At 44.5% G+C, this 16,610-nt stretch overlaps 1 protein-coding gene across 1 annotated transcript in view; it reads right to left on the reverse strand.

Annotated features, from left to right (window-relative positions):
• Positions 1–16,610, reverse strand: part of GALNT15 (polypeptide N-acetylgalactosaminyltransferase 15) — a 59,238-nt gene that overhangs the window by 37,807 nt on the left and 4,821 nt on the right. Inside the window, exons 3-4 of the mRNA XM_040433545.1 lie at positions 11,105–11,309; positions 505–672 (exon numbers count right to left, since the gene is read on the reverse strand). Of these exons, the coding sequence (XP_040289479.1) occupies positions 505–672; positions 11,105–11,309 (373 nt within the window). The remainder of the gene's footprint in view (positions 1–504; positions 673–11,104; positions 11,310–16,610) is intronic.

The raw sequence follows: 16,610 nt of genomic DNA on the forward strand, positions 1-16,610 counted from the left end.
ACATAACAACATCTACACAAATGTAAAACATTTCCATGCTTATCTATAAAAAATAACATGCATTTTGAAACTTTAAGTAAGGCATAAATGCAGAATTTCAATCAAATCAATGTATTTTGTAATACATTTGCTAGAAAGCCTTTTCTGGGTGATAAAATTATTTCAAGTGTAAGGTCACCTTTAAGGAACTTACATTCTAAGGAAATAGGTAGCTATGTTGCTTACTTGCAACACATGGACAGGCCATGTCCACCAGAGCGAGAGCTGTTTTTTTGTTAGTAGCTCTTCGGTCTGTCTGGTTAATAGAAGGTTGTCCTCAACATTGGTCTCCCCTCTGTGACTTCCATATTCCCAAATAGAGCATATTTAATTGGTTATCTTGAGACATCCACTAGGAGTACAGGTAGCCACATATAAAGTAGTTCTATCACAGCAGCATATACATCAACATATGTGTTTACAGCCATGTGAGTACCAAACCCTCCTGAGCTGTGCATGTATTACCTGAATGGAACGATGGGAGATTGCCGTACCTTCTGGTCACTTTCTGACAGAGTAACCCAGTGAAAATCAAGGTTCCAGTCAAAGACTCCTTGTCTCAAGTCAGTAGAGTGATAATACTTAAACGTTCTCCCGTCAATTACATCTAAAACCGGCGACACTATACAGTTCCTTAAAAAGAATAAGAATAATAATTATCAGATTTTTTTGTGTGCTCAACAATATAGAATGTCTGTTATTAGTCACAGGTCATATAACTCTAAATTTTTTCTTCTTGGGCTCATTTACATAGTTATAAATGTTATTTTTATATTTTTTATCCCACTTGGATTTCAACGGAAATCTATTCCTACTGCTGTCTGATAATATCTGCTGCCATTGTCACCAGTAAATATGTGCAGAATGAATCTACAACCATGTGAATGTGCCTATAAATGACATCTCCCTTAAGATTTCAGGATTTAACAACCAAGGTACAGTTGTGAGTTTATTTACGGGTTTCCTATCCTAACAAGTGTTCCGTCTACTAGAACTAAAGCTCAAGATGTGATGACGAAAAATAAATAAAACGTACATCTAGTGAAAATGAACACTAAGAACCTTGTGCAGTAAGCTATGTGGAGCTTTCCTTTGAAATCTCAGTTGTTGTGCTGCAGATCTCTTTCCCACCATATTCATTTTAGCAAGACGTTATAATTCTCTACCATGTTACAGTGAAGTTGCAACTTGGCTCCAGTCACTTCTTAAAAGTCCGTTTTTTTCAAATTATATTTCCTCCTCCTCCTCCCCTTATTCACACTGTACAGAATGTCACTTGAATCAGTGCTGATGCTGCTGTGATCACAAGATTTTTTTAGCTAGCAAGTTACAGACACACATCTTGCAATTCCCTGCTTAGGTAAAATATTCACGTTATTTTAGCTCTAGCTTTCTCATTCTGTACTTACTTTAGCTATCTCTCTCTGAAAAGGAGGAACGAATGTCATGCAGTGATCAAAGTCTCCTCCTTCTTCTTTACCCCATGTTAAAATAAATGTGAAATAAGTGAATAAACAATGTAGATTAATATTTTTAATTCTAGAAAAGGTTGATGTATGGCTGAGATCTGGTAAAAACGGCAAACAGAGGCAGATTGGGGATTTAAGGTGGCCTGGAAAAAAACTAAAAGTGGATCCATGTTGTTAGTGGGACCAAAATGACAGAAGGTGCGGCCAACACAAGTAGGTGGGGGTCAACTCAACTAGGCTGGACCAGCAAAACCAAAGAGGGGCAGTATAATGTACTATACTTTGGCGCCAAATCGTTACGTATCCAGCTGGATGGGGGAAGGGCTTGAATGGCCCACTGGGCATTGGCCTAACAGGGATTGTCCTTGTGAGGTCTATGACCAGTCCGGCCCTAAAGTCAGAAGCAGCAAAACAACAAGTAGGGTCTGAATGAGTCTAGTAGACAGAGACACTCTTTAGTGACTATCTGCTCTGAGTAATGAAGATTCTCAGAGCAGGATCCCCCATCGTGATGTCCATGTGACCTAACAAACACCCATTTCACTGACTTCTTTTTTTTTTAATAGTGTTTATTTAACATTTTGCATAAAAAATACAACACTCCCATGGGGAGAACAAGGAAGAGAACAAACTTCCATGATACAACACTCACATCAGCAAGTCCGTTATTCACGTATATCTTGACCATAAAAGACATATAAATGGCTATAGTACAAAGTGTCACTGTTGTCTCTAAGAGGCTTCTAGAACTTGCTCCACCCATACACTCACACATACATACAGTGGGTGATACATTTGCCACCGTTAATGACTCAAGTCGTGCCTTCAGCTTGGACCCAAAGGCCCCAAATATCATCAAATCGGTCAGACAATCCCCTCGCCTCATATGTCAATTTATACATTTGCAGGTCGTTATTTATAAGGAGTACCCATTGGGCCACTGTAGGACACTTGGGCGGTTTCCAGTTCAAAAGTATATTTTTCCTCCCATAAAACATCAACAGTCTTAACAGTATTCTATTGTATTTAGAAGGGGTGGCTTCAGAAACTAACCCTAGTAGGCATATTACAGGATTACAAATCCCTGGGAGCCCTAACCTAACATTGATAAAATTACAAATTCCCTTCCAGTATGTCTTTATCACCGGGCATAACCACACCATATGGAAGAAAGAGCCCCTCGCCTCTCCACATCTATCACATCCCGGACTCGGTAATTGTCGCATCTGATAGAGACGCAGTGGGGTAAAGTACACTCTGTGCATCCATTTCACTTGGATGAGCTGATCTCTCGCACTTATAACCGACGTCCTCCATCTCAGACGCCACTCCTCCAAATGAGAATCCTCCAATTCTGGAATATCCTCAGCCCATTTAGCAAAGGAACGCTTAATAGGAGATTCTTGCATTTTAACAATTTCAACATAAAAGGAGGAGATAGGTTTGCAAGGGATTTTCCTCCTAGCTATTGACTCTAATGGGCCGCATTCTAAATTTAGGGATAGGGCTCTAAATTGTTTCTCGCAGGCATGTCTCAGTTGGAGGAAGCGATAAAAACTCGTCTGGGGTAACTGGAACTCAGCTCGCAGGCTCTCAAAGGAACGGAAGGTTCCTTCCTGAAACAATTGTGTTAGATATTTAAGACCCTTCCTAGGCCAGAACTCAAAGTCAGGAAGATGCAAGAGCTCTGGGAGAAGCCTGTTACGCCATAGTGGGATATAAGGGGACCAGGTGCCACCCTCCAGGCTTTCCGTATGTATCTCCACAAACCTCACCCAGGCCTCGCTAACTGTTGCCATAGAGTCCGTATACGTCCCCAGTCCTACGGGTTTCCCCCCCCTGTATACCAGATTAGTTAGCGCTTCATATGAACCAGCCAGCGCCGCCTCTAGTACCACCGCAGGGTTATTGGCATCCGCCCTAATCCACCAAGATGCATACATTAGGCGCGTGGCTATATAATAAATATACATATCTGGTAGCTGCAAACCCCCCTGAGTGTAGGAGGCCTTCAGCGTCTTTCTCGCTAGTCTGGGGGACCGATGGAGCCACAAGAAACGGGAAAAGGATCTATCTAAAATATCAAAATGTGACTTAGGGATCCTCACTGGGGCTGCTCTATAAATATACAGAAGTTTGGGTAGTAGCACCATCTTGATAATATTAATTCTCCCCACCAAGGTCAGCGGAAGATTCTCCCAGGCTTCCAGCTTACGCGTGATGTATTCCATGGTGGGCCTCAAATTCAATTGACAGAACTGTCTAGGGTCCCTATGGATATATATCCCTAAGTAGAGAAATTTATCTACCACTCTCAGGGGAGATATCGGGGAAATATCCACATCTTCATCTGCATCTATTATACATAAACTAGACTTGGCCCAATTAACCCGTAAACCCGAGTATTTCCCATATCCATCCACTACATCTAGCAGGGTTTCTAAGGAGGGGCCAGGGTCCGCCAAGTAGACTAACAGGTCATCTGCGTATAATGATACCTTCTCCTGAATCCCCGCCACCGTCCACCCCTCTATCAAAGAGCTGTTATTGATTAATTGTGTCAAGGGTTCCATTATAAGGGCGAACAACAATGGGGACAAAGGGCACCCTTGTCTAGTGCCTCTATACAACCTGAAGGGACGGGATATAACTCCATTCACTCTAATCCTTGCTATAGGTGCCTGGTATAACAATTGAACCCACTTGACAAAGGAGGGAGGAAAACCAAGACGGAACATTGTTTCCCAAATAAAATGCCACTCCACAGAGTCAAAGGCCTTCTCGTTATCCAGGGACGCCAAGACTCTTGAACCCGCATTATCATGCCTGACCTGTAAATTGGTAAATAATCTCCTAAGATTTATATCAGTCGTCTTCCCGGGCATAAAGCCAGATTGATCAGGGTCAATAACGGACAGTATCACCTCGCCAAGACGCCTAGCCAGGACTTTAGCCAAGATTTTCGCGTCCGTGTTTAGGAGGGAAATCGGCCTGTATGATGCACACTGATCCGGAGGCTTCCCGACTTTGTGAATTACAACGACAGTCGCTTCCCCAAAGGAAGAAGGCAACTTCCCGGATTCACATGCATACTCAAAAAGTCTGAGTAAACGTGTAGATTGTAAATTAACGTCTAACCTGTACCATTCAATCGGGAAGCCGTCCGGTCCAGGTGACTTCCCAGGAGCCATGTCCTCGATTGCTGCCCTCACCTCTCCAACATCAATAGGTCTCCCTAGATATCTATTATCAGTCGCAGCCAAAGGAGAAAGTGGGATGGATTGAAGGAATGAACGGATCCCATCTGGGGAGGAGGTGGATTTAGAACTGTATAAGTCAGTATAAAACTGAACAAACTGTTCACAAATGTCCTCGGGTCTATAAACCTTCAAGCCATCCCCGCAGGTAATGTGTGGGACTACCGTCTGCTGCGTCTCAGTCTTAGCCAGGAAAGCCAAGGCTCTCCCATTTTTGTCGCCGTCTGCAAAGACCAGGCGCCTCTGGAATAGCAATCTCTTCTGGGTGTACTCTGTGAGATGCAAGGTAAGTTTCCTTTGTGCCTCATCCCATGAAGTACGGTTCTCATCATTAGGGTCAGCGATGAAGGTCTGCTCCTTATCTACTACCTCGTTTTCTAATTTAACTCTGGTGGCGCTTAGCTCTTTTCTGTAAGAAGCAATTGCCTGAATCAACGTACCACGCAGGACAACTTTAAATGCCTCCCACTCCACCAGAGGGTTGGTAGAGCCCTCATTGAGTTCCCAATAATCTTTCATCCCCTGCTGCACCGCCCAAACCACCGGCTGCACCTCAAGCCATTTGCTATTCAGTCTCCATTGCCTTTCGGCAGGTGTAAGCGGCTGTCTCAGAACCACCAACAGGGGGGCATGGTCAGAAATGCCTCTTGGCAAGTATTCCGTGGCTACTAGCGAGGGTAGCAGCTCCCTACTGAGAAACGCCAAATCAATCCGGGAGAGTGCTGCATAGGAAGCCGAATAGCAAGAGTATTGTCGAATATCAGGGTGCATATATCTCCAACCCTCTGTTAGGGCAAACACCTCTGCCCAGGAATTCAACGCATCAGTATGTGACCCCCCAGGACGAAGCCTATCCATTGTCCGGTCCAACACCGCATTATAATCCCCAAGTACAATCAGAGGCACCGGAGGCAGCGCTGCCACTCGTTTCATAATTTCATCCAACACATCCCTCTGAAAAGGGGGGGGGACATATACTCCTATCACCACATACTCGATGCCCCTGATTGCAGCATGAAGGATCACAAAACGTCCCATCATATCAGTCTGAACAGAGCAGGAACGAAAGGGAAGGGATTTCGCCACCAGAATTGACACACCTCTCGCTCTGGAAGTGAATACCGCATGGTAGGCTGCTCCCACCCAAGGCTTTTTCAATGCTAGGAGCTTCCTCCCCTGCAGATGTGTCTCCTGCAATATCAACATATCGGGGTTATTTTTCTTTATAAAATTAAAGACCAGTGATCTCTTAATTTTATCATTTAGTCCCCTGACATTCCAGGAGACAAACCGACAGATAGCCATTACGGCGGAGTGTCGAAGTTATACCATCCGAGGAAAATGCACCACCCAAGCCATACGAACACACAATCACACCCATACATCAAGAATACAGTGAGAACAACCCAACATGCCCAGAACAGCGGACAAATCCCCCCACCCTGCCCAGATAACCCCAACCTATCCAAGCTTGAGTATCCCATGAACAATTTCTTCTCTAATAGATCAGGACGGGGAGGCCCGTGCTGCCACCCACCACTCTAGGTAAACCCAAGAACTGAACCTAGGCAGTAGGGCAATACAATTTTAGCACAAACAGCTCCCCATATAAGGTGACCATCCGCAACATAAAATAAGACTCTCAGAACATAAGTCCCATTATACTCAGCCCCTGCGATCGAGCCAGTCAGACGCTTCCTCTGGGGAGGTGAAGAATTTCACCACTTCACCATCCTGGATTCTGAGACGTGCTGGATACATCATGGCATAAACCAGGCCTTTCTCCCGCAGCCGAACTCTCACAGCCGTGAACTGTCTGCGTTGTTTCTGCACCTCTGTAGAAAAGTCCGGGTAGAAGGAAATCCGGACGTTGTCCAAATGAATGTCCTTCATACGACGGGCCGTAGCCAGGATAGCGTCCCTGTCTCTATAATTTAACACCTTAAAGATAAAAGGACGTGGCGGGGCTCCAGGGGGCAGAGGACGGGTAGGGATCCTGTGCGCCCTCTCCACTGCAAAAGTCCCTGATAGGGTAATTGGGTTCAGGAGTTGCTTGATGAGACGCTCCGCAAATTCCTCAGGGGAAGGGCCCTCTGCTCTCTCCGGTAAGCCCATAATCCTAATATTATTTCTCCTGTTTCGGTTTTCAGCGTCCTCCACTTTTGCCGCCAGGGTTTTAACTTGGTTTTGCAAATCACGGATCACCGAATCCTCACGTTGGACCGTATCCTCCACCTCTCCCAGCCTCCTCTCCACCTCAGTTGTCCTCTCACGGATCTTGTCAATATCATGTCTGAGGAGAGTTAAGTCAGCCTGTACATGGTCAATTTTGACCGTGAGTGTCGTTTGGCAGCTGGTAATGGCCGCCATGATTTTGGCAAGGTCTACCTCCGGACGCTCAGCAGAAGTTCCAGAGTTGTGGCCATCTGTCTGGCTCATATTGTCAAGCATCAATTTGGGAGGGATAGCAGGCCCAGAGGTACCCGTTTTTCGGCCCATAAAAGCTTCAGCAACCAGCTTGTGGCTTAATATAAGTGTCAAGTCTCTCTCTGCTGAGGATAACGCAGACACAGTGACCCCAACTAGTGTCACACCGCCCCAGGTGAATCCCTATAACGGCAGAGTAGATGAAAAAGTTCTCTACCTGGGTAACGGCCTATAAGGGGAGAGGTATAGCCCCCTGCAGCTCCGCAGCCAATATGGCGCCCGCAGCGTCTAATGTCCCGGGGTCACAGGTTCGCCGTCCGGTCAAGGATAGAGTGAAATGAACCCACCGGAGTAACGTTCCAGATCCCGCTTGGCCTCTGAAGTAGGTAGGTATGGCAGGGAACCTCCTCTCACCAGTTCCCCCACCGATCGATCCGGCCAGCCGGCAGGAATGGCGTCAGGAAGTGCCGTCTGGTAAGTAGGCCCAGACCCAGGGCTCTTTATCCAGCGGTCACTGCAGGGCACCGGGACAGGTAAAACTTACTGGGGGCACTCACAGAGGTTCACTGAGGGTCTTTAGGCAGAAATTCACAGTTTATCCAAGCGGATGGTCAGGATTCAAACAGGATAGAATCGGAGCTGAAGCGATCAGCGTCTTCACTCCATGCCGGTCAGGCCACGCCCCCATTTCACTGACTTCTAATAATGTCCTCGCGCAGTTTCACATAAGCGTGTTGGGTCATTTGCCAGACTGACAGCTGCATTTTCTGGACTCACTGCTCCTTGTCTGATCCAAACTTGCTGCATCATAATTATCTATAATGCTGTGAGTTCCTTACTGACCAGCGGGTCTACTGTACTGTACAAACAGCAACATTTAAGTACAGGGCAGTATACCCGCTGTCAGTCCAGAACTTCTGAGAAACTGGCCTAAAATAAAAAATCTGCAAAACTTAGGTTGTCTTGGAGGAAAGAAACATAACAGTCCTCACTAATTTGGGCTCCACATCTATGCTAGATTGTCTTTCTGAACATGTGAAACTATATATAAAGCAAGAATGCAACATTTCAGCACCATCATACACAGTAAAAGTACTTTGCTTAATCTGAGTGATAGGATCTTTGGCATTTAAGGTATTCACATAGTGAACAGCAGATAAGAGACTAAGGCCTCATGCACATGACCGTGCTGTGTTTTGTGGTCCGCCCGTGTGCATTCCGCAATTTTCGCCCATGATAAAAATGCATGTACTTGTCCGCAAAACAAGAATAGGACATGGACTATTTTTTATTTTTTTTTGCGCGGCCATTGGACGGAGCAACGGATGCGGGCAGCACACGGAGTGCTGTCCGCATCTTTTGTGGCCCCATTAAAGTGAATGGGTCCGCATCCGAGCAGCAAATAATGCGGGTCAGATGCGGACCAAAACAACGTTGGGGTGCTTGAGGCCTAAGGGAGACATTTATCAAACCCTGAGTGGCAGAAAACTGGCATGAAAAAGTTGCAAAGTTTGGTGTATGCCAAGCTTGTGCAAAATCTTCTGAGTTTTGAGGGGTTTAGACTTGCACATACAAAAGACAACGGGCGGCACTCACCAATGCTTGCAGAAGGGTTTCCTTTATTCCTGGTAGAGAGAGTTAGGCCTAACCCATCTGGTGCACGCTTGTATGTTGTCCGCTCTCTACCAGGAATAAAGGAAACCCTTCTGCAAGCATTGGTGAGTGCCGCCTGTTGTCTTTTGTATGTGCAAGATTATTGAAGCAGTAACTGCCTGGTTACATGTTGGGCAGAGCACCATCGACAGCAGCGATGCCTGATATATACCCCCGCTAAGTACCCCGGTGACGATTCTGTTAATATAAAAGGGATTTGCTTTGACCAAGTGCAGTGCCACTCTTTCTACACTATAACCGCTTTTGTGGGGTTTAGAGCCCCACTCGCCCCTTTTGCAAATTGCGGGGAGTGAGCCATAGCTGGTCAGGCACATTTATTATAATTTAGGACAGGAAACTGGTGTAGGTATACCGGAAAGCTAATCCACCTCCCTTGCTGGCATACATTTCCGTATTGACGCATGAACATTTACAGGTGCGCCACAATTATTAACAGTCGTGTACCTCTTAATAATTCTGGTGCATCTGACGCCAGCGGTGAAGGCGGTTGATTAAGACTGACATGTATTACGCTGGTCTAAATAGATGTTCCCCTAAGTACTCAGGCATTGAACCAGGAATTCTTTGTCAATGACTGTGTTGGCATGAAACTGTAACATACTTTTTTCATGATGTTCTAGTAACAACAACAGTATCATGCTGTCATGTTGCTGATCCTCAGGAGTGGTACAGATTAGGAAAACTCATTGTAAGAGGTATTGTAGACACCAGGGTATCGGCCATAAATTGTTTTTCGAGTTGCAGTTCGTCTAATTAAGTTTAGAAGTGTATTTCTGCCATCCACACGATGTAACACATGAGCAGCCACTCCCCTGGGAAATTGTTCTGTTTGAAAGACTATTACATTATAACCAAGCCCATGTTCGCTATAGTACATTGTGTAAAAACCAGAGTTAGAAAACAAAGTTTAGCACTAACATCTGTTTTATGAAGCACATTGAAATGATCTTAAATGGCACTGAGCTCAAATTTCCTGTGTGAATAATAGTTAGGAGAAAATATTTTAAAAATAATAATTATACATTTATTTTTATTAAAAAAGAAAAAAGCCAGTTTTGCAGAACGTTTTTACTATTGACCTTATTAATGTGCATAAAATGTAAAATATCTTTGTAAATCTTTAACTGCTATTGTTGTTTTTGCTACGCTTTTGCTTTTTGCTAGGGGCCCTGACGCTTTGATAAAGCTGTCAGCCCACACAGTGGGTCACAGGCACTGGTGGTGAGTATTCAAAGTGGACACCTCTATATTTACATTCCCTAGATGCCATAATTGTGGTATCTAAGTGGTTAAACTGCCCTTATCAAAGATAGCTGTGGGCTGTCAATGACAGCCCTCCTTTGTCTACAACAGGGATGCCCAACCTGTGGCCCTCCAGTTATTGTAAAACTACAACTCCCACCATGCCCTGCTGAAGGGCATGCTGGGGGCTGTAGGTTTGCAACAGCTGGTGGGCCGCAGGTTGAGCATGCCTGGTCTACACCAACTCTGTCGCGTACATGTATGGCAATTGTCGTTAACGACATGCTTCTAATGCTGTATGTCTATGGGTCCATTCACACGTTCGTAGCGTGTTTTTCGGAATGAAATTGCGGACGTGTGAATGGGGCCTTAGAGAAACATATAGATTTAATTGACGTCTGATGTAGATTGTAACTGAGAATTGCTGTTCATAGATGGAGTTTTACATTTATGAAATGTCATTATACTGTGAAGTAACCACCTGCTGTGAGCTTTCGTTTTATATGGGACAAATGTTATTATGGCCTAAGAATGCAATAAGCAGAACAATTATGTTACAATAAATTGACCTGTTAGAAAATAACCGTATTACAAATCTATTGCCATCATCATATGGGGATTCTTTGGGTCCAACAGAGAAAATGATTCTGAGGGCCCACCCTGTCTATAAAGAAGCATTTTCATCATTATTATCATTGCCCACAGAAGCATCATTAGTAAAATGTGGATTACTGGTGATTCATCTCATGCTACTTTGTGGCAAGAAATTGGCTTCAGTCACCTCCAAATGGTTTTGTCTTCTGTTGGACTTCTGGGCCACGTGAGGATCCCCTGGGATACAGGTAGTTCATCGGTACCCTGCACTTCAATGTAACACTAAGCGAGTAATGTGACAGTAATGTGGAAGCATTCCAGAGTATAATTCTTACTACTTTTTGATGTACATCTTGGACACAGTGATCAGAATATTCTAGCAAAGCATATTTAATCTCTCACCTGTTATTCATTATTCTGCTCAAAAGTGGTTCTAGCCAGCCAGGGTGACACTCACAATGTGGGTCCATAAATACAAGAATCTCTCCAGTCGCCCTTGCTGCCCCAAGCATCCGCCCTCCAATGACTCCAAGTCTCTTGTTGCTTCTTATTAGCTTTACTCCACCAATTCTAGAGACATATTCACTTAGGGCTGTCTTCAGATGATCTGAGAACATATGAATATAAATATGTGGTGCCTATTACATGTAATGTCATTTCGGTTAGTTTTAGCAGTAACGTAAGTTCACCACATAAGCTGCCGTGATATACAGGCACATTATGGTGAATGGTCAGGAACAGGAGCTGTGTCCACAGCGAAACACAGCACTGACTGAAAGTTTGACTCCTGCTGTAACAGATGAGATTAGAAATAACATTGATCCAGACTGTTTAAGGGAACAGGCTCTCTTTTTTTTTAACAAAGACCCCCCCCCCCCCCCCCCCCCCCCCCGGCCTGCCATGAAGGTGCTTATTAGGCTGTGCCAGTCTTACACTGATAGGCTAAAATGCATTGGTTTACTGAGTATTCCAAAGCTTTATATCAACTAAATAAATTGTGATCAACAATCAACAGGAATTAAATGCATTCTAATAACGTTTTAATGGTACCTCAAAATCGTACCAGTGAAAACACATACAACTGTATTGGCAGAAAAACAAAAAAAAAGTTATGGTTCTTGCAATTCGGCCAATTCGGCACTTTATCTGTTTATTTGTTCACAATTTATTATTCAAAGTAGTAAAACACACACAAAAAACTATACATATTGGTGTTACTGTAATCATACAGACCCATAGAATAAGTGTCACGGATGATGTTGCAGAAAGCTGGAACTTATAAATAAACATCCGACTGGCTTGATCCCAAACTAAGGAGCATATGGGTGAGCCCTATAAAACCCCTAGAGCTCTCCCTGACTGCTATGCCCATGCAAGGGTCTCTATGGTAGACGACTGCATGCCCACGTACCTAATACTGTGTGACACCTGAAAACCCTATAATAGTGAGGGGACACGACCACCGGCTCCCTGCACTTAATATAGAGGGAGTCAGGGTCACCTAGAATCAAGCCAGCACGGAAACACAAATAAAGGAAAAAGACTTATCTGAGGAAACAGCAGCAGCAGCCTCCAGCAGTGAACACCTCATCCAGGAAGTAGTATAAACCGCAAAGTGAGGCAGTATGGGAGGGAATATAAAGGGAGACAATTAGTCTAAATAGGTGACACCTGGGAGAAGTAAAGGAGATGACAAAGTGAAACCAAAACAAAGAACGTCATGCAAGAGGTAGAGAAGAACGTCTGCCAGACCTTCTCACAGAACTGTTGGAAGACGGCCGGAGCATTCATCAAACCAAAGGGCATAACCAAATTCTCGAAATGACCCTCAGGGGTATTGAAGGCCGTCTTCCATTCGTCCCCTTCCCTGACCCTGACTAGGTTGTATGCCCCTCTTAAATCCAACTTAGAAAAAACTTTAGCCGTAACAATCTGGTTAAACAGGTCCGGGATCAGAGGAAGCGGATATGGGTCACGAATTGTAATATGGTTCAGCTCCCTGAAATCCAGACAAGGTCTTAAAGAACCATCTTTTTTCTTAACAAAAAAAAAAACAGCGGCAACAGGTGACTTTGAGGGTCGGATGTGTCCCTTTCTCAGCCTCTTAGAGATATAAGTAGGCATAGCGACTCTTTCAGGTTGGGAGAGATTGTATAAACGTGATTTTGGCAGCTTGGCGCCTGGGATGAGATTAATAGGGCAGTCGTACTCCCGGTGCGGGGGCAACTCCTGGACACCACTCTCGGAAAACACATCCGAAAATTCAGAGAGAAAAGATGGTACAGTCTTGGTAGAAACCTCTGAAAGAGACGCCGTGAGGCAATTCTCTCTTCAAAACTCACTCCAACCATTTATTTGCCTTGCTTGCCAATCAATGGTGGGGTTATGTTTAGTGAGCCAGGGTAGCCCCAACACTAGAGGAGTAGGTAATCCACTTAGGACGAAACATGACATATCCTCAACATGAGCGTCACCCACAGTCAAACGGATATTGTGAACTATGCCCTTTAACGATCTTTGAGAAAGTGGAGCGGAATCGATAGCAAAAACAGGTATATCCTTTTCCAAAGTGCATACCTGGAAACCATGCGTTATTGCAAATTGATTATCAATGAGATTGACAGCTGCTTCACTATCTACAAAAATCTCACAAACAATGTTCTTGCTGTCTAGCGCCACCCTGGCAGGTAGGAGAAAACGGGAACTACAAGTAAACGGCAAACCTTCAATTTCCGCATCAACCTTGCCAAAAGTAACGAATGGAAAGTTTTTAGAGGGTTTTTTCTTTTTCTTTTTCTTTTATTACCCTCAGAAAACTCCATGAATCTTCTAGAGGGGCAAACTTTAGCCAAATGATTTATACCCCCACAACAGAAACAAACCCTCCTCTGAGAGCTGAATCCTCTACTATCAGAGGCAAGCAAACCCAGCTGCATGGCCTCCTCCTCAGAGGGGATTGGGAGAGACTGAGACCCCTGCGCACTGAATGAGACAGCCCCACTGTCCTTGGGCTGAATATGACAGGAAAGAGTAGTCTCCTCTCTCTCTCTCTAAGAAGCTTGTCAATACGAACAGCTAGAGACATGGCAGACTCTAACGAGGCTGGTCTCTCATGAAAAGCAAATGCATCTTTCAATCTTTCCGAAAGACCATGGCAAAATTGACTTCGGAGTGCAGCATCATTCCAACCAGTATCAGCTGCCCATCTCTGAAATTCAGAACAATATATCTCTGCGGACTGTTTACCCTGGCATAAAAAACGCAGTTTAGATTCAGCCAGAGCAATACGATCCGGGTCATCATATATCTGCCCCAGGGCTACAAAAAATTCATCCACCGATCGGAGGGGCCGTGCCCCCATCGGCAGCAAAAGGGCCCAAGACTGAGCGTTATCCCTGAGCAGCGAGATGATGATCCCCACCCTCTGCTCCTCATCACCAGAGGAATGGGGAAGTAGGCGAAAATGGAGTTTGCAAGCCTCTCTAAAGCGAACAAAATTCTCACTACCCCGGAGAACGTATCCGGAAGCAAGATCTTAAGCTCGGAACAAACTCCATGAACGCCAGCAGAAGCAGTCACCTGAAACTGAGACACAGTTTTACGAAGATCTTCTACCTCCAGCGAAAGACCTTGCATGCGGTCAATCAAGGCTGAAACCGGATCCGTGCTTAAGACAGTTATAGCAGTTTATAATGTCACGGATGATGTTGCAGAAAGCTGGAACTTATAAATAAACATCCGACTGGCTTGATCCCAAACTAAGGAGCATATGGGTGAGCCCTATAAAACCCCTAAAGCTCTCCCTGACTGCTATGCCCATGCAAGGGTCTCTATGGTAGACGATTGCATGCCCACGTACCTAATACTGTGTGACACCTGAAAACCCCATAATAGTGAGGGGACACGACCACCCGCTCCCTGCACTTAATACGGACGGAGTCAGGGTCACCTAGAATCAAGCCAGCAAGGAAACACAAATAAAGGAAAAAGACTTATCTGAGGAAACAGCAGCAGCAGCCTCCAGCAGTGAACACCTCATCCAGGAAGTAGTATAAACCGCAAAGTGAGGCAGTATGGGAGGGAATATAAAGGGAGACAATTAGTCTAAATAGGTTACACCTGGGAGAAGGAAAGGAGATGACAAAGTGAAACCAAAACAAAGAACGTCATGCAAGAGGTAGAGAAGAACGTCTGCCAGACCTTCTCACAGAACTGGCGGTAACAATAAGGCTTTGTTCACATCTCCGTTTGGAGATCTGGCAGGCTGTTCCGGCACAGAGCAGCCTGCTGGATCTCATGGATCCAGTGTTTCTGGATCCTCTACTTCACTGCTGGATCCCCATTGACTGCAATAAGGCCTGGCAGTATTCCGGAAGATTTCCAGGCGTAAATAATGGGTTTCGGATGGACAAAAACCGTTGGATGCAACGTTGCATGCTCTCACTCACTCTTACTTTACAGTATGAATTAGTTCCAAGATGATCATTGTATGTTAAAGCTATTGTAATTTTAGACTATTAGCAGTATTCTGTAGAAAACTCGTAACTGATTTCAAAGCTTCAAAATGTCAGTCAACCCAAAATAGGTGATTAAGCAGATAACAAATACAGATAAAGAATGGGTCCTGTACAATACACACTGTGCACCAGAAAAATAACATGGTGCCTAAAAGCAGCTCATCCAGGTGTAAAGAGCAGTACAGTACGTGTAGCACCTCACTGTATTGTAGAGGGGCACTACTAGGCAGCCAATCACTGCATGCATCTTAGTAATACAGGTGTTTTTCCAGTGAAATGCTCATGCCGATTGGCTGAATCTTCCAATCAATCACTCATGCCATTGATCAGTAGTGTCAGTAGCATTGTATGTTAACTGTGGTATCAAGTTACAGTGTTTGTTGGAAATATTGTAACCTGAGGCCCTTGTAACTTGAGGCACCACTGTACTAAAGAGGGGCGGATATGGAGAACTGAGGAACCCTGTGCAAGAGCTCTCCAATCATAGAACATGCAACCAAGCAAGCTCTGAAATTCTTTAGCTTAGTCCCTTACATTCAACCTAATTGATAGTAAGAAGATACTTATGGATTTTAAGGTGACCGGGGGCTCCCTTACCTGCTGGACCCACTGTGCAATTGTAGAGTGTGGAACATATGGTGTGTCCACCTCCAAGACTAAACTAAGTAGTGCAGTTGCAGGGGGTGCAATCACGACTGGGCGTGGTGTAAAGGAGACTATCCAGATTCCTAGGTAAGCACCAGCTTCACTTGTATCCATATCCCCAGGATGCAGATCCAATTGAAAACCACGGTGGACAGCCATTGGATCCTTACCCTACTGCTTACTCTAGTAAGCCACAGGCTGCTTTATACTTATTGCCTGCTAGAAGCTCAGAAGCCACAAGGCGGGCAAGGATGTTGCTGCATCGTTTTGGCTGTGTTGGGCCAAGGACAGCAGGAAGGAGGAAGTGGACCAAGTCCAGCCACTCACCTAACAGGGTTAGGTGAGTTTCAGTTTATTTTAATTGCTTCAAAAGAGGTATGAAGAGGATAAAAAGAGGTATTAAGTGGACAATAAATAATATTGATAGGCACACCTCCACCCAGAAGTTCTCAGAATATAGTGTAACTGATCGACTGCGTAATAAATATGATATTGTCACTTTAGTTATGACACGTTCGATCATCGAATGATTCTGCGGTCTGCTAATTTTTCAACATGTTTTAAAGCATACATATTGGTATGTCAGTTGAAAAAAATCATTAACTGATATGGTGACTGTTGGTTAGTCACAACTCAATATACCAGGAGGTGGTCACTATGTAGCGGTCATTTGTGTTAATGGTTTAGCATTTTTTATTTTTTGGGGGACAAAAAAAACTAAAATATTGGGACAAGTAAGTACACAT

This window comes from Bufo bufo, chromosome 5 (genome assembly GCF_905171765.1).
Source record: "Bufo bufo chromosome 5, aBufBuf1.1, whole genome shotgun sequence".
In the NCBI taxonomy this organism is placed as follows: domain Eukaryota; kingdom Metazoa; phylum Chordata; class Amphibia; order Anura; family Bufonidae; genus Bufo; species Bufo bufo.